Consider the following 24110-nt stretch of genomic DNA (forward strand, 5'->3'; position numbering starts at 1 on the left):
AATCCCCCCCTAACAAATACTGGAGAGCAGCAGGGGAGAGTTGTATTTAAAAGGAATTTTAAGTAGCAGCCTTAGTAGTACCTGATCGCAGCAGGGAAAACAAACTGCGCCTGGAAAAGAGCATTCGGTTGAGAACTGGTGACAAACAAGTGGCAAGTGCAGGAATAGGACCGTGGGGTCTAAGGAAACACAGAGAGGGATGCCACAGCCCAGGGAACTGCCTTGCTCCCTGCCCAGCCAGGTGCCAGCAGGCATAAGCTGCCTGACCACGGGCAGCAGTTAGTCATCCCTGTCAGCGTGCTGAACAGTTCTAGAGACAGCCCACGACTGACACCCTCCATGCGGAACACAAACCCTTCGGAAGACAGAATATTTTAAGACTGTTTTCTCTGCCAGTCCTGGCTGCTTTCAGTCTAAACTTAATAATAACACGAGGAATTTGCAACTGGAGTCATTAGGCTGAAGGTCTCCTGGTCCCCAAGGCTGGGAACTGTCCCAGACACGGGCCGCTGGTTCCACGGTCGTGACCACATTGGCCGAGCAGCCCCTTCTCCTGGGGGACCACACAGAGCGCAGGAGATGCGCTCCATCCCTGGCTGCAGCCTCCCCTCCTGGGCTCGATGCAGAGGCTCTATTAAAAATGAACGGCAATTGTGTGATTCCCCAAGGAAAAGGGGAAAAGGCTGGAGCTGTTAATGAGTACAATTAGCATTGTGGTCAAGCAGAATCACAAGAAATAATTAGCTCCTATTGTTTCCGTGGCATCTGAATTGCAGCCATGCTGGCTTTCCAGGCAACAACCCATCAGTCTAGCTTCACCCCAGAGGAGAGGAGGTCTCTGGCAGCCCCTCTTCTGGTCACAGCTTTCATGCAGCTGTAAGCAGCAGCCTGGGCCATCACCCTCTTCTGCTACTCGCACCAGGGTCCAGGTTTCCAGACAGCCGGAGACTTGCAAACCTCAGTGCACCCCAGAAGCACGCGCGGCCCTGCATTCAGCCTTGCCTTGGATTCAACACAGGGCAGCACTGCTGGCTCTCCACCGAGTCAAGGCAACGAAGTAACACCAAACACCTCTTTGTCCTAGTTTAAGGGAACCTCGCATGCCTCTCCCCAACAAACAGGGCTGGGTGCAAGGCACTGCTAACCAGGGGGTATGAACAAGGGGCAAAACCAAAGCAAGCGTCTCATTTTTTAAGCAAGATGTTAACACCTGTAACTCCTCTGCCCATGTAACTCCACAAATACAGTGAAGCTTGGGCACCAGTGGCCCTTGGGGTGCTTTGCTGCTTCATGTAGGTGGGCAGCTCAGGGGGAGATGGCTTTATGGAGCTGGCAGAAGCAGGCCTGGGGACTTAACACAGCCTAGAGAAATACCATCCCACCAATTTTTAGACAGATCAAAAAAAAGAGAGACTGAAAGAAACAAAGAGACCCAATAATTTATTGGCAGAGCTGAAAGGGGGCATTTGAAAACCACAGGGCTGACTCTCAACTGGGAAGCTCCTCCCAGCTGCAGAGAGATTTATAATACTGGTATCCCTCAGCAAAAGGCTCCGATGTTGAGGCAGAATCGCAGAGATCCTGCATGCCATGTAGAGAAAGAGAGGAAAGTGCTGCAAGATGCGGCCCCAAGGGCACGCCGCTAATTGAAAGGCTGGCCTCCCGCCCCACTGCTAAAAAAAAGTTTGTGTATGACAAAATCAGCCTCTATTGTCACCGCTGCTGGAGGGCTTCAGGTGGATCCTTCCTCCAAGGAGGAGTGCGAGAGAGTGGCCCATGAGTCCCTTCAGAGGTCGGAGGGCACTGGTGGAGACCTCTCAGTGCTTTCAACACGGAGAGAGGAGCTTAGTGCCAGCTCTTGTTCTCACAATGTGATTTTTGTGTTTCGAAAGCTTGAATTATCCCTGGAAAACAGAGGGAAGAAAGAGGTTAAAGGTGTGCATTCCTTCAGATTACAGCATCCCCCCATTCCACCCAACATAGCTACCAGTGCTGCCATCCCAGTATGTCACTCAAATCAATGCTCGTTAAACCTCCTAAGCAGATCTGCTTTCTAAATAGAGACTTTCACATAAGTCAACCTGCTGCTCCAGAACACCTGGAACACAGGGAGATTCTAGTTCATCCCCACTCACTGGGAAGAAAAAAGTGTCATTTCCTGTGAGCAAAGCATATGATAGACTCTGGAAACCTCCCCGATAGATTCTGGTGTTTAAACAACTTGTGAGATCTCTTCCTTCCCAAACATTTATCCTCAGGGATTTGGCTTGGAGCACAAATATACCGTCACTCCAACCTTCTCCCGCCTTTGCCTCTTGTATTTAGGCTCCTTTTGTCATGCTGTCAACAAGTTTAGCTCTCTGGTCTCTCCTACCTTAAAAGAATATCTGATCTGAGAAGGAGGTTCCCCTCAAGTTTAAAGAGAAGAGTTTCTTCAGCAGCTTTTACTCGCATGAGTACCGTCACGTGAGTTGCAGGGGCTACTCACAAAGAATGGACTGCTGGTCCACAACCTTCTTTTGTATAGTCTTGCAGCACATGGCAGCAATTGAAGATGGGGCAGGTTACAGAAACCTGTGTTAATGCTTACTACTAGCCTGTGAGCAGCAGCAACAGGCAAAACATATTTACACATTAATAGAAAGGTGGTGTGGGTTTTTTTTAAACTCAAATGGAAATAAATGAGATTACAATTATTTTGAGAGGATAGGTTTGGCAGCTCTTCCCCTAACAGGGACAGGGCTGTAGGTTGCCCAAACCAAACACCTAGGGATACCCCAGCACACATCACACCAAATTGGCAGAGCTGTGTTGAAGAGCAAAGGTAGCAGCTTCAGAGGCAAGGTGCTTCTGCAGGACTGTAAAAGCCCTTGAGCTAGCATTGTGTGCCGCTAAGAGCTGCACAGTAGCTGTAACATCACAGCACAGTGCATGCTGGAACACCTCCAGGAGGTGGGCTGGAGAGCTGGAGGAGCAGAAGGAAGTAAAAAACACTCTTTAGAGAGTTAAACAAGTTACTCTGCTATGACACGACAGCAAAAACCACGCTGGAGGCCATCTGCAGAAGACTGGGGTTCACCTTTGCACTTGCCAGCAAAGCAGGCTGTGCTGCCATTTGGGAACATGATTCAGGATTCATTAACTGGATTCCAGTTAATTTGCAACAGTGGTTTGGCTTTCCATTCCATACTGTACTTTCACCTGTGCCATCTACCTCAGAAGGACAGCACGCTTTAGCAAGCTCTTTCTCAGGCAGGTTGCTACATTTCCCCTCCTTTCGCCTTTATCGGGCTGCCCAAGCCCTCTGCTCATCACTACTCTCCCTGCTCAGCATAGGTAACCCAATACACTCGAGAGCTAAATCAACTCTGTCAGTTTTCCTATGCACTTGGCACATTTATGGCCTTCTGAGACTGGTATTTCAAGAAGTGAGCTGGTTTCCTCTTCTGGAAGGTCACTTGAATGTCACCTAACAATAACAACACTACTAGGTGCCTGGATAACATTTTGTAACCATTGATCCTCACAAAAAGCCAAATCTATGAGGAAAGATAGATAGATATTATTTTCACCCATGACTTCAGAGCAAGCTATGAGAACATTGCTTGCCCAAAGCTGTGGAGGGAGGTTTTGGGCTCCCCAGTGGCCCCTCGGAGCTCAGCCGTGTTGGAGCAGCTACATACCACCATGGGGTGGGAACCAGGCAATGTAATGCTTCCTTCCAGCGGGCTTCTCTGCTCTGGCACTTGGCAGTGCAGCAATCCCACTTGGCTACAACCAAACGCAAGTCTCATCGCCAGGCCTCCTGCTAGCCCTTTGTAAGGAAAAGGCCTGCCATCAGGGAAGTGGGCACTGGAGGGGAAAAACAATCTGAGCTGTGAGGCTCACAACAGCCCTGAGCTCACCTTGGCTATTTAATCTGCACATGGTCGGTTGCCACTACCAGAAGTAGCAGGTGGTTTCATCTCATTAGCCACAGCATTATTATTTCTAAATACAGTAGCTACTGTGTGTCCTTCCTGAACAAGCTTTTATTGACAGACTAATTTATTCTGCTCCAGCCCACTGTCAAGTGCAAAGGCACGTATGCCAAGCTCCAGGCGCCTCTCTCAGTATCCCTCACATGGATGTGCTCAGCATTCATTTATCACTCCATATCTGCTTACAGTCAACCCTAGGCAACAGACCCAAGCTGAAGACATACCTCTCAGCCTCCTGGGACCAGGTCTGGGATACAAGTGCCTTGCACAGAGGAAGGACACATTAGCAAAACAGCACACAGCATCACAAGAGAAAATGCTGCGTGAATGGAGATTACAGTGAATGTGGGTGTCTTTGGTCCAAAAAAAATTTAAAAAATCATTTTGACCTTTGAGAAAGAGCCAGTAGCAGAACAGGCCCGCTACCAGGCCTGCAAGGCAAGAGAACATGCCAGCCCACGGGAAAAGGGTTGGAAGCTGAGAGGTATGCCATGAAGTCACGTAGGAAGAAAGATGAGGCCCTACCCTGGGTGTGACAGAGGGAGGGGGAGCGTTCGATCAGCGGCCACTGCTGTTCACCAGGCCATGAAACTCCTCCCAGGCCCTGGCAAGCCAGAGGGAAAAAAAAAACAAAAAACAAAAAAACAGCACTTCAGATCAAAGGCTTCTTAACTTTTAACGAGAGCAAAAACATTCAATGGCGTTTGAAAGGCACTTGTCTTCAGAGAGCAAGGCAATATTCTCTGATAGCCCTAGTGGATAGAAGCATCCTTAAAACCCAGCCAAACATCTGACAGCGCGAGGCAGCTTTAACGTTCTGCACAGACATGAAGCGTTCCCACTGGCTGCTGGTGATATAGCCACATTAATACCCAGAGACAGGTATGACCTTCCCAGTCACAAATGGAATATCCATTTCCTATTGCTAATAAAATAGCCGATGTTACATCTTTCTGGAGGATTATCACGTTCCTTGGCTGGTTAAACTTAGCCAGTTTCTGGCCTCATGCTTCACCACATACCTGCATATGTAGTAATCCCCCCCAAAAAGAGGCTTCTTTTCATGCCACATAGCTTGGTTATTACAAAATTCTTCGATCAGGCAGCAGAATCCAATTGTTATTAGGAAGTCTCATTTTCTATTGTAAACCTGCTTTATTAATGACAACCCAGTAAAAACACTACAGCTATTTGAAATGAAAATGTTTTCAGATAAGTTAGAGGGACAGGCCTAAAGCTGCATTCCCTGGTGGAGAATGTTACTGACGGACAAAGCTAGCAGACTGAAAAATTGCTGTCTGTTTTACGAAAGCAGCATACTGAAAGCCCTCTCAGGAAAAGATGCCGAGGTTAATGTGAGCATGACTATTATCTTCTGGGATCAGAGACATCAAAGAACCTCATAGTTCTTCACGCCCAGCAAAACAGTGCTGGTGCCTAGAGCACATGCCAAGCCATTTACCAAACCCAGAGTGTCCCGCAGAGCTGGAGGGGCCTTAAAGGGAACCCAGGTCAGTCAAACCCAGACCGTCCTGCAGATTTTGTTGCTGGTACTTAGAAGCTACCTCACATCTTGTTTTCTGCATTGCCACATCAGGCCACTGCAACACGACAGGAGAGTCCAGAAATGGAAATCCTGTATTAGTCAGCATCCGAGCCAAAAATGGAGCCTCAGCCTGGCTCTTACCTGAGCCTCACAGTGTCAAACTCCTCATCACCATCTGCAAAAGCAGCTCAGTTGTCATATGCTCTTGTCCAGCAAAGCCATAGCCCAAATAAACACAGAGTACACTGGCAGAGCGCCTGTCACGTGTGCTCTGCAAGACTGTACACCACATACAGGCAGTCTTGCTGGGAACCCGACAAAGAGGGCACAAGCAAGAAGCTTGCCACTGTGGTGTACAGCTTGGAGTTTGTGACACTGCCTTCCCAGACCACAGGACAGCAAATCCCTCTTTGGAAAGCACTGAAGGTGAAATCCTAGAGATTACTGACTTCAGCACCACCAGTACAAGCCTGATGAGCGGCAAAAGCTCCAGTTCTTCCCAGTTCAAAACAGCTCTGACAAAACTTCCAAGAAGCAACTAAATCTCCATAGCCCCCAAGTCACAAGCTCCTGTGAACTACCAAGGTGATCAGCTGGTCTAAAAGAGTCCTTATCTACAGCTGGCTAGGTTTTCTCCTCAGACTCCCTCCATCCATGGTAGCTCAAAATCCTCCTGATCTTGACTAGGATGGACAAATGAGTAAGTCATCCATGGGAGTCCCAAAGCTACATGGTATCTCTAGCTGACCCTCACACATGAGCCCTTGAAGCCAAAGGAAATGTGAGGGAGAAAGACAGCAAAAAGTGCTGTAGATGTGACAGGACAGCACACAGGACAGCTGTGGTGCATGAGTACACCAGCCTTCCCTCAATGCTCAGTTGGGAAAATGCAGGGCAAAATCAAGGGTGAATGGGTCTGCAGAAGAAGGACCAGCTGATGCATTTCACAGATGATTGCTGACATCAGATCTGCAATTCAGCGTGACTTACAGCCGTATGCTGCTTGGAGGACAGACAACCCACAAGTGGCTAATTCTACACAAGGCAGCAGCACAGAGGCTTCTAAATGGAAACCTTCCCCCCAAGTCTGCCCCAGACACAGCACTCTTCAAGGCCAAGAAATCTTCCAGAGAAAGGAAAACTGTCTATGTCACCCACTCAGCACATGGTATCAGACACTGTGGGTACAACTGCCTCCCTGCAGAAGAAAGTTAGGGGGAAGAGAAACTCTTGATCTGAGCCCTCTTAGCTGCTAAGTACAGGTTGGAAAGCTATGCACATCTCCAGCCTTGCTGAAGTCTCTACCTTCATGTCTTCCCTCCAACCTCCCATGCCTTGTACTTCTATCACATTTCCATCGCTCATAATCACATCTTCTCTCTTTCCCCTCCCACAGTTCTCCCCAAACTCATAACTTCTGTTCTCTGCAGAATGGACACAAGGGCAGATTATTTGTCAACATAATCGATAATTTATTACCCCTTTCAAACTAAGGAGTTCCCTGTTCCAACATCCTAATAACATCATGCACATAGCCCTTCAGCTGCCAAGTCCTTCTCACAGACATAAAGAAAAAGCTCTTCCAGCCAAGAATTTTTAAGCCAAGATCCTCATACATATTATAGTACTAATTACTCCAACTATCTGCTGACTTGACTGAAAAAATCCACCAGGATGTGTCTGCCCTAATGTACCTAAACTATGCTAGCAGAGCAAACTGCTCTCCATTTCGTACCGAACAAGGCTGCCAGTTAATTTTGTCTGGCAGAATCTTTATGACCTGTGACGTGCCAAAGGCACAGTGCCAGAGAGTCTAAGAGGTTATTTTTATGTATAGACATTTTTAGTACCTTATTGCTATACTGTCTGCGTGGCAATCAGATACTCAGTGAATTGATCTCCAACACTTAGGTTATTCCCATTGAACAGATGGGAAATGGAAACACTAGCAGGCTAAATAAAGCCAGCCAGAGCTGTTCTTCCACACTCATTCCTGACCCACAACTACTGAAACTTCCCACCTTCTCCCCCACTGCCCAGGGTCAGGACCCAGGCTGGGCTCCCTTCATCCCCATGAAGTAAGTTGGAGAAAGAAAAATGCAAAAAAGGAGCCACTATCAGAGACTCCAGCAAAAAGAGGAAGAGCAGCCATAGCTGCTTCAAGGGACTTTCCAAGTCACCATCGTGCAAGCAGCACTAGCTGTTTTCTCCAACCACCTCAATCTTTAAGTCCTAGCAGTTCCCCTTCAGCATTTCCCTATGCAGCCCTGCCTCCTTACCATCTCCTTCCACAGCTAAAAAAGGAGACTGAGTTCATAGTGCATGCTACCCTCACAACAATCACCAAGGCCTGTCCCTTTCGCCCACATGCAACCTCCCAGCACACTGACCACTCACTGCACTTTGCAGGTATGGTGTCCAGAGTAGCACAGCCTCTTCCTGGGCGCTCCCCATGTTCTATCAGACTGTTTGGGATTCATTCGAAGTCAGTCAAGAACTTTGACAGGCCTGAAAACCAGTAACTTTAAAAAATCTAGGACATTCTTCTAGCCTGAAATAATTCTTTCACGTATCTGGCAGTATCTGTAGCAAAGGCAAATAGGGAAACCACGAAATGACTTTGCAATGAACACATCTGAACTGACCTCCTTGAAAAGAAACATGAAATAAATAGGTTATAGTCACTTCTTTGGTAAGAGGCAGGCCACCAAGATAAGGGAGCCATTTTTAAAGTCATGGACATTTCTGAATAAAGCATACTACAGTGACAGAGAATGAATCAATGAATCCATCATTTCAAAGTCCAGGTCTACGGAAGTGCTCTTAGACGTGCATCACCTGGAAATATTACTGGAATTGGAGAATGGAGTGATAAATGAATTAAGCCAGTATTGCAGAGACTTAGGAGAAGAGGACAGCTATCAGATCTGGAACCTCACCACTCTAGCTTTTATTCCTGCTCTCAAACTTGAAGGAATGAGGGTAAAACAACACAGCTCTAGAGCTGGCAAGACCCAAGGCAACCTGCCTTCCACTGACAGGCATCAGACAGCGTGTATGGGTCCTATCTGCAAACCATCTAACTTTAGACAAGGTTAAGCCTGCCCACAAAACTTAAGATACAGTCAAAGATGACACAACTAGGACAGCAGCATTGAGGAGTTCTTCTAAGGTCTTGGAAATTAGCAAGCAAATGGGAACCAGTGCTATAAAACCATAACAGAGTTACAGAATCAGTTTAACTCTGATGTAACAAGGGAGACTTCTCATGAGGACCCCACCACCAGCTTACTGTCTCACAAACATTAATCCTGCCAAACACCTGCCACTTCCATGGGGATTTCTCTTCCTCATTGCTCACTTGTTTTGTCATTCCTCACTTTTTTGTCCCAAGAACCTCGCCCCTGCACTCTTCTTCAGTGCATACTCTTATTCCCTCCATAGGGTATCTGCTTGTTTCCTAGCTAAAATATAGCCTCTGAAGCCATTTCCTCCAACTGCCTGCAGTGAAATGAACCCAGTGCCAGCCCTATTAAGATCAACTATTGTTCTCATTTACTTGAGCCATCCCATTAGTTATCAGTGGTGACTTTGAAAGGAAAGCAGAGTTTTATACCCTGCTCAGCTCTCACTGCAGCAGGCGCTTACAAATAACTGAAGCTTTGTTTTCAGAAAAAGCAGCCTTGCTTTAGAGCTGACAGGACGATCCATAAAGTCACACAGCATCCGAAGTATTTCCAGACCAGCCAGCTCAGTGGCAGCCTGCTGTATGGCCACAGGTCTGCTCTCTCCTAACATGTGAAGCAACGTTGTTGAATTTGCCGGGGATTCCTGGATGGTACTGCAGGTGGGAGCTCTCAGCACAGGAGATGGTAGCTGACCATGCACTTATCAGTGTGGAAAAGAAAGGCTGATAACCCCTGGCAGGGCAAAGGTGTATGCAAGACAGCCAAGCATTTCACCCTGCAATGCTCAAAAACAAAACTTTACAGTGATCACTTCCCTTCCACTCCTCTCTCAGCTGCAGTTCACTCACTACAGATACCTGAGTACTTTCAATGGCTTCACTGAGACATGACCAGGCTGTGGCCAGCAATATTATGCTTTCCAAAAAAGCACAGTGCACCTCCTAAGGCAGCAAAAGGTCATTCTTTTTTTTCTTAATTCCAAACCACAGGGAGTGCCACTGTCCATAACCCACTGTCACTGCTGGACCATGTCACCTCCAAGGTTAACAACACTGATGAACAAAACCTATGAAGTGGTTCACTACAGCCAAGTACACCTCTCTCAGTCCACCTCTGAGGGAGCAAAGAGAAGCGATTTCTCTCCAGCTACTGAAACAAGGTAGCCCACAAAATGTCACATATGTTCTTTTCAGGTGCTCAGCACTGTACCGTCTAAGGTACTATAAATCCCCTGGAATTAAGCAGAGTCCAAGAGATTGCTCTAGCTCTTCTAGCAAGATTGGAAATTAATACAGACTAGGCTGACCCTTCCACTCGCTGGGATTTAGGCAGCTTGTCAATATCACAAGCAAGAGAAAGGACAAACACAGGAAAATTGCAATGAAAGATCTGCTTATCTAGCTAAATGCACAAGCCCCACCACTGACAGCAGAAAGGACAGAATGCAGAATAGCTCCTTGGAATAGCTGTGAAGCAACAGATACTTTTCAAATGCAGCTTGGCAGCACCACCACTTTCTGAAACAAAGGGGGCTGCAGCCTCACTGACAACTCATGAAAAATGGTGTCTAAAAATGAGTTAATATGAAACGCATCATCACAAAAGGAATATATAAAACCTGAAACACAGGGCTCAGGTTCCACAGTGAGGGGCATGCTAGCAATTTCTACAGGAGCGTTCATTTACAGTGTGTCAAAAGCTAATCCAGGTCAATTCACTACCTAAAAGTCAAGGTTTTGAGAAACGCCTGTTCTTTTCTTGCTAAGCATGCTCCCTTCCCCGAAGCACAATCAATGCCAATCAAACCCGGCACATGAGCAGAGCTCTAGTGGAGAGATGCAGCCCATACAAATGAAAAATGCCACGAGCCCCCCTAGAAAGGCAGCCCTGACAAAGCCTCCAGCGCAGCTCTTCCATTAGAGCCTTTCATAAAACACAGCCAGAGTGTGAATATAGAGTGCTGGCTAGAAAGCACTCCCGAGTCATAAATCACATGGTACATGCGCAGCATAAGTGGAGTTTATTCATGACGGACAGTATTTCAACAGGGCTTGATAGATGGGTGAAGAAAAGGAGCCAGACTTTATGGAGGATAGAACCAGTTACACAAGAGATTCTTCATTAGTGAGAGAACCTTAATGATATGAAGCATAGTCAAGCAGAGTCAGACTGAAAGCTGGGGCTGTCCTGCTCTTCTCTGTCAACAAAGCAGGCACCGTTACCTCTCTGCAGCTGCTGCCGCTTGCTGCCTGCTGTACCAGGCGAGAAAGGCACAAGAAGTCGGTCCACGCATCGCTACACAGAAACTCCACTGACAAGCAGCTCTGCTCTGAATTTACACCAGCACCATTAGAAGGAGATGTTGGACAGCACTGCAATCAAACCGCTGCAGCTCAAGCGAGGCGATGGAAAAAAAAAAAGAGCTCTCATGATTCCCTACGTGGCAGAAGGTTAATTACTTAGATCTACCTCACTAGGACACCATCAAACCAACTCCTGACTATCCTTCCTCCCCACAGAAGAATAAGTGGGAGACAAGCCAGTCCACCTCTGTTTTAAGAATTGCTCCCAGCTGTAATCTGAGCTACTAAACTTGATTCCTCAAACACCTGTTATTCTTGGACAAGCTCATTGTGCACCATACGTCAGCAGCACAAAATGAAATTTTGATGCTATGCAGGAAGAGAAGGCAGCAAGAATGGTATGTTACACTGTTGTAGGGAAATAAGACCATGATACTGGATGCTCCATCACTCAAGGTGCCAGAGCAAGAACAGTTACAAACATTGCTACAGCAGCATTCTCTGTCCTAGAAAGTGCTGGTGGTGATAGCTTATAAGGGAAAGGCCACATTATTCCCAGTCTAAACTTGCTCCATGAACCACTACCACCACAGCTTGGGACAGCAAGCTCAGGACACAGCTTTCCCTACAGAGACTGAGAGAAGTCAAACACCTCACACCACAAAGCCACCTCACCACAGTCCACAGTCTGCTACTGCTGAACAGGAGTAAAATATTCTGTTGTCTGTCCACATGAGCACTTTGCCATCTCAAAACATGGACAGAGTCCATAGTGCCCTCTCCTGGCAAAAAGTGCATGAGAAATGTTACTCGCAAAATCAGGAATATGAGATTTCAAGTGAAGTGGGAACTTTCAGAAACCAAAGCTGCCTGAAAAAGATTCAGTTTAATAATAAGAATTTCTCCTTCCCTTCTCTTTCCCACGCGCACAGTGGGAAGGCCACATGGAACACTAGATGCCTACAGGCAGTTTAAATGAGACATCTGTATTATTGCTGGTGATCCACACTCAAAATTGGCCACAACTGGAAGCTAGCTGTCTGCTAAAAACAGGATTGATCTCACCAAACTGTATGACAGCACACTGATGACAGGGTGATTATGTGGAAAGGACAAGCTAGCATAATGAAAGGAAGTCATGAAAGGTACTTGCACCTTGATTACGGGCTAGATTAGAAAGCTCACTGCTCTATCAATGTCTTACTAATTTGTTTCACTTCTTTTTCTGGGTACACCTTTTCAAGTGTTAATTTAACCAATATGACCTAATCGCTGTATTGGTTTTTAATATGCTTAAGAAAAAAAAGGAAAAAAAATTACATTATTAACCTCTAACTAATACCTATATATGCAATTTTTCGTCACTTTGTGGGAAATAAAAGTCACCCTGAATGGCCTGGTATGGTAAGCTGTAATAGGTTTATTTAAAAATACAGCTGTCCTCTCTGTGTACTGTGATCTTCTAGTCTTGTTAAAGAGCCTCTGTCACCAGGGCCTGGAAGACTTAATATACGACGTTTATTATGATTAGAAATCATTTGTACAGCACTGTAAATTCACACAGCACTTTCCCAAGACCATTTATAAGTCTAATGGCACTATAAATCCCTGTTAGCTTCTGCACTTTATTCCCCAGAATCTCTATTTATTCAAATGATCCCCCCCACTGCAATCTTGTCTTTGAATATATCAAGCCACAGTCCCACACCAGGCCGCCCATCTCCCAGGTGACAGGCTGGGTGGATTTCTAACAAAGCCCTGGACTATACACTTATTCAAAAAAATAAGGTTTTACTATCAGAACCAAACGTCCCTAACAACAGCACAGTAATGACACAGACATTTGGCTTTCAACGCACACTGGCAACAATTGCTGCTGTTTGCATTACTGTTCGCAGCGAACAGCCCCAACGCATGCGAGCACTTCTCTCAATTCTTGTGATCTGCATTAAATTGCTCAAGCACGCACGCAACCAGCAGCAGACCCTCCCCCTGCCACCACACGTACTTGATGCTATCGGTGTGTGTTTTATATTCCATGATGGTGTTGGGAGGTAGGTTGAGCACTCTTCGTAACGTATCGCGTATCCGGGCTGTCGTGGCCTGGTCGCTGGCTGTCTTGTTCCATATCGAGATAATATCCTCCTACAGAAGAGCATGTGAGGGGTAAGCAGATGGTACTTTTTGTAGCCCTGCCAAATGGAGTACGTGCCAGTTCTCAGAAGCACTTACCTGGAATCGGACAGAGACAACTGCCCCACAGATTTCTTCCCCCACCATAAACTGTTCTCCCAACATTGCCAGAATGAGATTCTCCCAGCATCGTGACGCTAAGCCCTTTCGCAGACGGATAATCCATTTACCACCATTTTTGTTGGCATCATCCTAGGAAGAGGGGCAAGAAATCGATTTGTTTTCTTCTAGCTATTTTTCTGCTTCCCACAAGACAGCAGAGCCACAGACAGGAGCAGATATTGATTGGGTGGGGCAAGGGACAGAATGGAGGTATTTCCAAGCAAAAGCATTTCGCTTCTCCCCCATACAAGCAGACACAGAGGTATACCACTTACTTTGAATAAAAAGTATTTGAAATAACGACTCTCAGCGTTCCAGACGAAGCTCTATGCACTGAAGACTTGAATGACTAACACCAATCTGTACACAGAACCAGAGTCAAGGACCCTAAAACTATTCCTAAACCCGAGACTGATTCCCTCTTTGTCCAGTCCCCTGTATATATAGTTCTGCTTGTAATACAGGAAAAATCCCTCATCACAGAACATGGAAGGCAGGGAAAGAGTTTGCAAAGTGATGTTTAAAAGCAAGCGAGAAGTCGATAAATGCATTCCTTCCACATTTTCAGGAATGGGCTCACAAGTTGTGTTAACATGGAAAGGACCAGTTCGTTCTCTGGGAACCACAGACATCACACATCAGCTGAATGTTTGTTCCAGACTGCAGTGATCCAGGGAAATGACAAAAAAATGAGAGGAGAGAGTAAAGAAAGGATTTATGCTAAGCACCCAGTCCATCACCTCAATGTTGTGATTCCATATGTTGCACCTGAAAAAGAGGTGAAAACTGCTACAGACTCCCCTGCTGCACAGAACACACACCTATGTCAAACAGCAGCTCCTCCTCTGTGCAGAATGCCGTGGCATTCTCTTGTACAACACTGTAGCTGGGAAATCTTACAAGGTGAGAGAGGAACAAATTCCATCAAAAGCTGAAGAGAGAGAGATAGGAACAAGTCAAAGAGGTGGCAGTTAGGAAAGGAAAGGGAAGACAGGTCTAGGACAGAAAAGAGAACAAAGGATAACTCAGAGGGGACTGCACAACACAGGACATCCTTGGCCAAAATCACCAGCAATCCCCTCTGCCAAGCTGGGACACACCTTAAAGATGCTAGGCAGGGCAGCTCAACCTTTCTTAATGAAACAAAGTTAACTTTATTTTAGCCTTAAAGCTTCTCTAGGGCTCAGGTAAAATGAAATGTTTGTGTGCTCTCAGAGACAGCACGTGCTAACGAAGCAATCCTGAGCAAACATGGAAGTGTCAGCATAACAGAGTCCTAGTTTTCAGGTATGTGCTAAAGCCTTTACTGAAAGGGGAAGGCGTCAGCTTTGAACAAACCTCAAAGCATGACAGCCACATGCACGGTGAAGAATCCAAAGCAACACAAGTTCTAGGAATGTGGCACACTCCCACGAGATGCAAACTATTTTCTGATTAAGTGTCCTTGTTTTCCAAGTTGTGAACATCACACACCATGAATTAAGCCATCGAGGCTTCAGCCTTTAAGCAGGGAGTTGGGTTTAACTCCTCAAACTCTCCACAATGACTAATGGGGGTCAGAAGAGAAAATGCTATTGCTCAAAATATTTCAGAGGTGGTTTAAGCGGGTTAAAGGCTAGAAAGAGAACAGTGATTGGGAGGCGGATGCTGTATTGTGTGTTTTATGGTTATTGTTAGTTTTCTTTCAGGTTAAACAAGCTTTGGTTCAGTCAAGCATTTGATTTCCCTTTACCAGAATAATAATGATCTGCAGACCAGTAAATCACCAGGGAGCATTATGCTTAGTGCTTCTGACTTTACCCAGAAAAGGCACAGATGGATCCAGAAAAAGATCAGAGCTACATACATGCACACATGTGCCTACAAGAATGACAGCAAGTAAGGATTAGTTTGGAAGAGAAAGGAGCATAAACAAAACCCTACAAAGCAAATAGCAAAGGGAAGGCCAGCAGCAAGATCCCAGGTCCTCTTCTATAAATAAAAGGAGTGGAGCCAGCAGTTAAAAAACAAAGAATCTCTCCACCTCCGTCTAAAAATGGCTACAGGGAAGCGTCTTACAGAAATTCTGGTATCATTACCTTGTGGACTCTCTGGGTGACACATTATCAGAGCAGCTAGCTCACTAGGAGTCCGAAGAGGGTTAACCGTTTTATATAAATTGTATTTGCAATAACTGGCTATAAAACACCTTGCTTAAAGTAATTGCCAACTAGGGTCACATATAAATTTCTCAGGACCAAGCAGCATAATTAGGTACTTCAGAGCAACACATAAAATCCTTCATATTGCGAATGGTATTGGTCATTGCTGGAAGCAGGCCAGGAACTGGAAGAATGATTTGGTGGGTAAAGATTTTTATTTTTTTTCTTTTTTAACATATTTGGATTGGAATGAACAGAAGCAAACTAAGTGCTCTGGAACAAAAAAAGCCAATGAAAGGCTGAGTCTTCTTTCCATCTCCAGCTCTACATACAGCTGTAGATATTTAACCACATGCACCTCGTCCTTCCTTGTCTGAAAAAGGAGGATTGGTTTCTTACAAGCTTTGTTGAATTCCACTTACAGAGGTCCAGGCCAAGCCCCGTACTGCTGTCACTGGACAAAGCTACAATAAGAGGCAAGTGTCTATATTAGGAGGCACAGAGCTTAGTTGGTGTCCCCCCTTCACTGGGCTCCAGGTGACACTGCCCAGAGATCCTCAGGGCCCACAGGAAAAGACAGTTCTGCGACCTTTGGGGGAGTGCAGCTAGCAACTCCCTGCATCTTCCCTCTCCTCTGCCAGCAGGTCACAGGACTGCTAGGTAACACGGGACAGAGTTCTGAGGACAAGTTTACAGGAAACCCAGAAGAAAGGACTGCACCCAAGAGAAACCTGGAGTGTCATTTAATGACAAGAGTCCCTCCACTGTAGAAGAAGGGAGTATTCCCTCCAGAACACTCTGGGAGAATATCAAGGCAGAAATGAGAGTTCCAACTCACCTCCCACATGGGTTTGATTCCCTCTTTGAAAAGATGGAAGTCACTATGGCCTGTCAGGTCCCCAGGACGTACCATGTGACTGTAAAACCGCCAGAACTGCTCCACCTGCAATGACACGAACCACACAACGAGGCTGCTCAAACTGTTCACAGCCAAGATTCCTACCTAAACAGACTTCCCTTTCTACACCAGCCGGCCAGAGCCACCTCCCCCTCTTCTGTTCTACTTCCATGTCACAAGGGTGTTGATTAGGATGCCCAGAAGGCAGCAGTAGGATCAGAGCTTGGGTGCCTGTTTCTGACTGGCTCCATTACCAGATGACCACTTGAAATATTTAACAGGTGCCTCCAAAGTCACTTGGTGTATCTGTGCTAAGATAACTGCTGCTCTGGAAACAGTTCCAAACAGATCTTGTAAATCCTACTGCCCAAACTTTCAATCAGTGTCAAGTGCATCAGGTACAGCCAAGCCCTCTACACTATACACATCAGCCCTGCATTAACCACTGTTCTCTGCAATTGTGGAGACTGCAGGAGCCTCCAAATCAGACATTTTTTTGTATTTAATTTTACCGTATCCAGGTTTTAAGACAAAAGACACATTCTGGTGCTGGTTTAAGATCTTAAGACACCATTCAGAGCTTTTATTTAAATACCTCTTATTTCCTTTTACGATCTGCCATGGTACACTTGGACCACTTTACTTTGACCAGTTTTCATTCTGGCATCCCTGTGTTATTTCAGACCATCTGGCCGGAAGGCAAGGGAATTATCTTTTCTAATGCTTAAAAATAACATATTTATCCTTTCAGATTCTCTGGATAAAAAAGGATTTGAGAGGCTGGATCTTTAAAATAAAACAAGGCACTGGAAGAGATTACACTGATTTCCATATTTTAAAGGACTCTACTCAGTAAGACAATAGCTATTAAGCAGACCAGCAGCGAAACCCGAGGGGTCAGACACCATCCCAGCTACTTTATCAGAGACCTTAATGACTTGGTCAGCACTTGGAATTCTGCTCCAATCTCTGACCTCTGCCATCCAAGCAGGAATTTGCTTTTATAGCCAATAAAATTATGAACCAAGACTGAGGTGGGGTCAGAAGCAATCTATTTTTGTCAGATACAACCAAATGCAGTGTGGAAATTACATTCTTACACCGAGTGAATATGCCCTCTAGTGGTTAGTACTTAAAAGCTTGTAGAGCTTTCTGCTGAAAAGAATAAATCTGAACCCAAATTTAGGCTCAGACAATGTTCTGAAGCTTGTTCTTCCTTCTCCTTAAACAGAATTTGGAACCAAACACATTATCAGATCTGCTGGCCAGTCTCTCTCCATCCTAACTGAATTCTAGCACTTCCAACCTACAACAGCACCCACAAACTCTTTGCAGCAAGGAGCAGACAACAGAATGTCTCAAGTTTTTCTTCTAAGGAGCTAAAAATCAATGTTAAGTCTACACTGATTTAACAGACTGAAAAGTTATTGCTAGATCATCAAGCTGCAGCCACATTTTTCATTCACTGAACTAAAAGCACTTGCTCACAGAGGGGAATGGGAGCAGGAACTACCAATGATGATAGGCTTTGAGCAATTCTTCCCACTCTTGTCCTGTGTGGATGCAGTAATGTAACCCAGATGCTTGGTCAGGTATATTTTTGCAGCCTCCAGAAAGGATAAAGGGATATTTTTACAAATTCTCACATTACAGAAGATAGACATTTACTAGTGGGAAAAATTAACATTTGCAAGGGACCCTGAAAAATCTCAACAAAATACTAGATTAAAAAAAAAACAAACCAAAAACCACCCAACAGACTTCCTAGCCTTGATAATGGTATTGTATGTGGTGTCTCTACAACAGAGACATGTTTTGCTTATGTATCTTCTGATCTTAATTACAGTTTTACACTGCCAGTACCATGCAACAACCCAACACTGCCTGTCCAGGACATGCTCAATTTATCCCAGGTATAAACAATCACAAAGAGTGGAAAGGGGAAAGGAGAACAGTTTGCCTTTTAATGAACTTCACTGCAACACCAAACTGCACCTCAGTCATCGCTTCCAAACAGACAACGGGCCACCAACCGCTTGCACATACAGCACGCCAGATGCTTGTTCCACAGTCTTTGTGGTGGAAACACAGGTGCGGGGCCGGGGGGAGTGTGAGTGTGGGGACTGTACAGCCTTTGCTTCACACCTACATTGCATCCAGAAAAGCTGTTCCTTTCTTCTCTTGCTTACTGGTCAAGTTCTGCTCCAGCTAGCAGATTTAAGCTACATGGGAGTTCTTTTCTATTTTCTATTATCATTCCAGCTACCACCATTACTGCAGGCACAGATATCTAGCACAGGGCAGAGGAGAACTGCTTAGGACATGTCACCTGCTGTAGGTAATTCAAGAACTCATGCATCAGTCACGGCGAATCGCTTGCTCTCCTCTATTCCTGACAACAAGAGCACAGCCTGCACATGTACACACCTAGCGCACAGGGAGTAAGGCAGCCACGATGACCACGCCATGCCCAAGTGACAAAAGGACAACAGGGATATACTCACGGAGGCAAAGGTGCCAATCTGTTTGATGTTCTGTTCATAACTCTGCGAGCTGGTAGGCCTCCCGGGTGTTCGTCTGGAGTACCAGAAGGTGTAATTATACTGCAAGGGGTGCTCAGCTGGCCCTGGGACAACAGCCTGCAGAAGAGAAAAGCTTGCTTACCCCTATACGCTCCTCTAAAAGGGGAACGGGAACAATTACATTCACAGCATCAGAAGTCCACATGTTCCTGCCCTCACAGACTATAAAACAAACAACTGGTCCTCATTTTTACAGAAAAATACTATCTCTGTTAATTGTCTGAAATGGATGATTAGGCCAACAGCTGCTATTTCAAAGAATATTAGAAATCTGCAGTGCAGGGATGGCTAAGGAAATAATAACTTAAGCTCAGGAGAGCATCACTAAAAAAGCAACTGTCATAACTATTAGAGGCAGTATTATTAAGTTTTCCTTTAGTCTTTATAGCTGTTCCTATCTCAAAGGAAAAAAAGAGACAAACTAAGAAGGGCAATGCAAGAGTTTTAACTTTTTGAAATTAAGAAAAAAAAACCCAGACAGTCTCCTCCTCTGGGAAAAGCAAAACCCATTTATACTAAATCATGATTCAAAAGCAATTATAACTCTTTGGTGACACCAACTCCCTTAAGCAACCAACACCCTAACACTCTGGGAGGGTTAGTCTGTCTTAGAACTCGTCATGTCAGTGTTAGCAGAACCCACGGCTAGCAGTGGGCAGTGATCATTTTTCAATTTCCAAAATATCCATTTCTGATTAAAAAGACTCCTAATGAGCACAAAAGAGGTTAGCAAGAACACATTATCCAAGAGCAAAAACTGACAGAACAAACAAACAAAAAGTTCTCATCTTCTATCACTTGATATTGTTACATGAGTAACCAGAGCTTAAATCTCTCCTGTCCTCTTGTCTATGGTAAGTTTAGACAGATTGCATTACTTTAGACAGATTAGTTTTGCTGAGATTAAAAACAACAAACCAGGATGGACGTATGCCTTCTTAACTAGGCTACATTACACTCACTGAGATCCATCTTAAGGGTTATTTCAGCAACGGCACAAACACAGCCTGGCAAACCAACTGCAAGCCACTACTCCCCCATCAATCAGTCCTTCCCCAACACCCTCTTAAAAAAAAAAAAAAAACAGGGAAAATAAAGCTTTATTTCTCATTTCATTCAAAAGCCTGGCAGAGTATGAGCTGCATTTCTAAAGGAAGCATTCACCCCTCAGATTATACACCTCCAAAAGCTACATCAAATTATCCAAATGCTAACATAGCCCCTCTGTCTTCATTACAACAGCAATTAAACGACCTCAGCCCACCAAAACATGTTTTCCTTATCCCTGAACTGAGGACCGACTCTCTAGCAGTCCCACATCATGTCCTAGCGATAGAATGCAGATGCCAGCACTGCACCTTCCTCTTGGTAGTACTCTGCGGTTTCTCTCGATCATTCTTTTCCTTCTCACTGTCTTTCTGTGTGTTATTCTCCTCATTCTGGTCATGGTCTCCACTATCATCATCTTTCAATCTGGTAAAGAAAAAAAAACAAAGAAAGTGAGTCTCACGTTGCAAGGCTGAGAAGGTTCATACCAAGCCCCAGCAGTCTCTGCTTCTAAGCTTCTCCGTGGTACAAGGGCCATCAGCATTTGGAAATCTACACTTAACAACCTACACAGTGAAACTACTACTACTTTGCATGCCCAGAGCAGAGCCCATTACAGGCACTTCAGGCACACACTTTTAAGCAAAAATGAGCAACAAAATGTCTTTTTAGAACAAACTCAAGCAGTTTGTACTAGATACTGATCTGCCACTGAAAACCCCAGCTACTTTGTTAGTGTTCCTAACTACTCAGGAGGCAAACACGAAGACCTGTCACTGTAACTTTGCTGACTGTCTCCCACCCAGCTCCCCACACCATAGCAGAGGCAGCTCTTCAGGCGAGCAGACACCACGCCAGCACCCCACAGCTCTCTCCGCCCGCCCCATTCCCTGCGAAGGCCCGGAAAAGATGAGCGAGACACGGGGCCAAAAGGCGGCCCGCGACTCCCCGCCCCACGGCGGTGCACAGCGAGGGATGCCCCGCCACGATCAGAGGCTTGTGCCGCCGGACCGCTGCCCCCAGCCCTCGGGCCCGCATCCCCTCAGGGCCAGGCAGCAGCACCCGAGCAGGGCCGGGCCGGGCCCGGATCGGAGGAACGGGGCTGTGTGTGGCCCCGTGACTCATCGCGTCTCGCCCGACCGGCGCCGAGGCAGCGGCGGAGGGGAGCCCCCGGTAGGGAGCGGGGCCGCGCAGCCACCCGCAGGGTGGGGGTTCAGGGAGCGCCCCGCCGCCGACTCACGCGTCGAATTTGTTGTTCATCGTCGCTCGCTGCCGCCACCTCCGTCCACCTCAGCGACTTCCGCTCCGCCGAGTCCGCTCTCCAAAGTCTTCCGCCGCTTCCGGCGACGCGGTGAGAACCGCCCCGCGCTTCCCCCCGGCTCCTTAAGCATGGCGCACGACGGTGGGAACGGAGGGAAGGGGAAAAAGAACGCTCCCGGTTGCCATTTGAGTGCGTACTCTGTCGGGACCCCCCCAACTGCGGGGTAGTCGCCATCTTGAGTGTGGCGGACTGGGCAAAGCCACCATGTTGGGTGTGGCGCGAGGCGGGTCCTCCGCCGGAGGCGGGAACCCGCCGTGAGGTGAGGTGAGGTCTGGCGTCGAGCTGTTACCTCGCACGACGTGGGCGTGACACAGACACAGAGCCAGGGGGTTCAGGTACTTTTCCATTTTATTTAGCGTTCATTTGTCTCTGGTAGATACAGTTTGAGGAGTCAAACAGTCGCTCTTTAAGGGGTCCGACCAACTTACCTCCTGTGGTGACAGGCAAGCCCAGCCGGCCCCCATCCATTCCTGTTCCCTTCAGCACGTAGTGAGGGGTGGCACAGGTGGGGCTGGGGGATGATCCCCACGCAGGCCAGTCATCAGCGTCCTTCACTCCATCCTGTCAACAGAGGTGTCGAGATCTGCAAATCATGGCCATGGCTGCTGACACTATTTCTCCAGCACACCCTACCCAAGACATGGACAGGGTCCAGGAAAGGGAAGAGGAGAGGAAAACGCATATCAGTGAAGAGCCTGCAGCACCTGGAGTGTTAGTAGATGATAACGGACAGTTTACAGAGGGCAGGGGAGATAGTGCCTCCTCAGCGTCTCCTCACACTTTATGAGTCCATTCCCAGGTTACCCCATCAGCACAGAATTTCCCCGTAGCATTTTGTAAACCTCTGACCAATAATTTCTGCGATCTGGCAGAATTAGTAAACGGATTTCTGACTGATGTAGTTTCAGTTTCTCCACCAATTTGTGATGTGGAGAGAGCCAGAGAAAATCTAGAGTCAGGAATATGAAAAAAAAAGGGTGTTCAACATATGCAAGGTACTACGTGTCCTCTGTTGCTATGTTGTCTGAGTGTATTTATCCAAAGCACAGTAATGTGATGCTGGTATTCCTATTTTACTATCTGGAAGCAAAGGCAATGGGTATCTCAGCAACATCCCTGATGTCATAGAAATATGGCAGAACAGGGAAAAGGAGTCTCCCAAGTCCTAGGTTAAATATCCTTGCCACTGGAACTCCTATCTTGCTGTTTTATGGGCTCAAACCTGTGTTCATAATCGTAGAAGACATAAAAAACTATTTAGAAATAAGTACTAGCAGAAATAGTTTAAAAACTCATAAAGAATTTTCTAGTTGGTTGCAGTTAGACATAAATGGGATCTTTGTGCTCTGAAGACCAGCAGTTTATGAAAATATTTCATAAAGAGCATGTTATACAAATTGTTATGGAGACCCGTTCACAGAAATCTAATGTGCCGCTTCCTTTGCTGGCCTTAGTCTCTGCTGATGTCAATATTAGTACACGAGCTCTAATACCTTCCAGGAGCCGGTTCTTAATTAGCAGACAGGTTGCACCCCCTGCCTTCTGAAGGAGCTTTTATCAGCCCTTGTTTTCCCACAGGACAATCTGCCTAACTACCACAATTGCATTTCATTTCATTGAGAATTTCAGACACCAGCTAGTCTTACCTTCTTTTCCTCAAGAAAGTGAAGTTGCAGCAGGTCTCCAAAATCACCACCTCCAGGGTTTGGGGGTTTTTTTTGTTACCTAGACCTTATTATGGAAGTGAGTAAAGATACTTGTGGCAGGAGATCAGATGTCAAGAAAGTCTTGGCCTGTGAAACAGTCGCTGTAGGACAGCTGTATGCAATACTGAGGATTGCTCTTACCCACAGAAAACAGCATAAAGGCTTCTCTGTTCACAGTTTCCATTCTTGTCCAGGAAATAACCAGGGTTAAACTGTCAAGGACTCTCCCACTGCTCTTGATCATACAGGACAGAAAATATGTTGGGGGAAATTAAGGTGTCCTATTGAAAGACAAAATGAACATACAAGGATCTGTTTCACAGAATCAAAACCTAATGACTTAAATTGCCAGGATATCAGTTGCTCTCTTGAAATTGCCCAATGCAAATGTCAACTAATTATTACAGGGTGAGAAACAGGGTCACGCTGTGCTATCTCCTACGGAATAGCTTATTTAGAAATTACTAGGCACTCCTAAAGATTGATTTTAGAGCACCTGAGGATGCAGTAATTACAGTAATCAGAAATTTTGAAAAAAAAAAAAAAAAAAAAAGGCAAAAAAACCCCCCCGAACACCACTGAAGTGAAGGCTTCATACTGATCAAGACCCCTGAGTTTGATCTTGATTTTCTCAAAGACATCTTTCCCTAAAGCCACATAGGCCTTATCCATTGGGAAGACCACCAACATGAGGTTGGATATGATTTAAGGTATTCTGCTGATATGATAAATTGCATATACAGACACTGTTCTTCTAGAATTTCTGTGCTTTTTATGTTATCTTGTACTAGTTTAAAAGAAGCCTAGGATCATTATACTGGTACCTTTATATTGGTCTAACCCTTGAAATCCTGTACAGAAAAATGGTAAAAGTAACACCTGTGCAAAAGGAGGGGAAAACTGAGTACAGGTTTATTCATATTATGGGATGTAGATAATGTCCAGCACCCTGTTCACAGTGAGAAGTTCTTCATGAGTTGTTCAAATTCACCTTTGGGTAGTTTTGCAGCCTGGGACAAAATATAAACACAATGTGTAGTGTTTAAATCAGTGGGAGGGATTTATTGCCTGGCTTTGCTTTGTCTAAGGATTGTCCCCAAAGC

At 45.8% G+C, this 24110-nt stretch overlaps 1 protein-coding gene across 2 annotated transcripts; it reads right to left on the reverse strand.

Moving 5' to 3' along the window:
* Positions 1 to 1425: 1425 nt before the first annotated feature.
* Positions 1426 to 21325, reverse strand: EIF4E2 (eukaryotic translation initiation factor 4E family member 2). Of its 2 annotated transcripts, XM_054835568.1 has the most exons (8): positions 21221 to 21325; positions 20292 to 20406; positions 18856 to 18990; positions 16292 to 16396; positions 13250 to 13402; positions 13026 to 13162; positions 4506 to 4584; positions 1426 to 1904 (listed from the first exon to the last, which is right to left on the reverse strand). In XM_054835568.1, exons 1-7 carry the CDS (start codon positions 21238 to 21240, stop codon positions 4539 to 4541), a joined length of 711 nt encoding a protein of 236 aa, XP_054691543.1. In that variant the 5' UTR covers positions 21241 to 21325; the 3' UTR covers positions 1426 to 1904; positions 4506 to 4538. The 2 variants fall into 2 exon arrangements, with proteins under 2 accessions (XP_054691543.1, XP_054691544.1); XM_054835569.1 differs by lacking the exon at positions 4506 to 4584 and having other exon boundaries at positions 21221 to 21272.
* Positions 21326 to 24110: the final 2785 nt, after the last annotated feature.

The sequence above is a fragment of the Grus americana genome, chromosome 9, assembly GCF_028858705.1.
Source record: "Grus americana isolate bGruAme1 chromosome 9, bGruAme1.mat, whole genome shotgun sequence".
NCBI lineage: Eukaryota > Metazoa > Chordata > Aves > Gruiformes > Gruidae > Grus > Grus americana.

What these genes read in the sequence shown, in the direction of transcription:
- EIF4E2 (XM_054835568.1), bottom strand. Translation starts at nt 21,240, where the DNA reads ATGAACAACAAATTCGACGC. An exon ending in AGAGTACTACCAAGAGGAAG is followed by an intron (nt 18,991 to 20,291) that starts GTGCAGTGCTGG and finishes TCTCTTCTGCAG; the next exon opens with GCTGTTGTCCCAGGGCCAGC. An exon ending in AGATTGGCACCTTTGCCTCC is followed by an intron (nt 16,397 to 18,855) that starts GTGAGTATATCC and finishes GTGTCATTGCAG; the next exon opens with GTGGAGCAGTTCTGGCGGTT.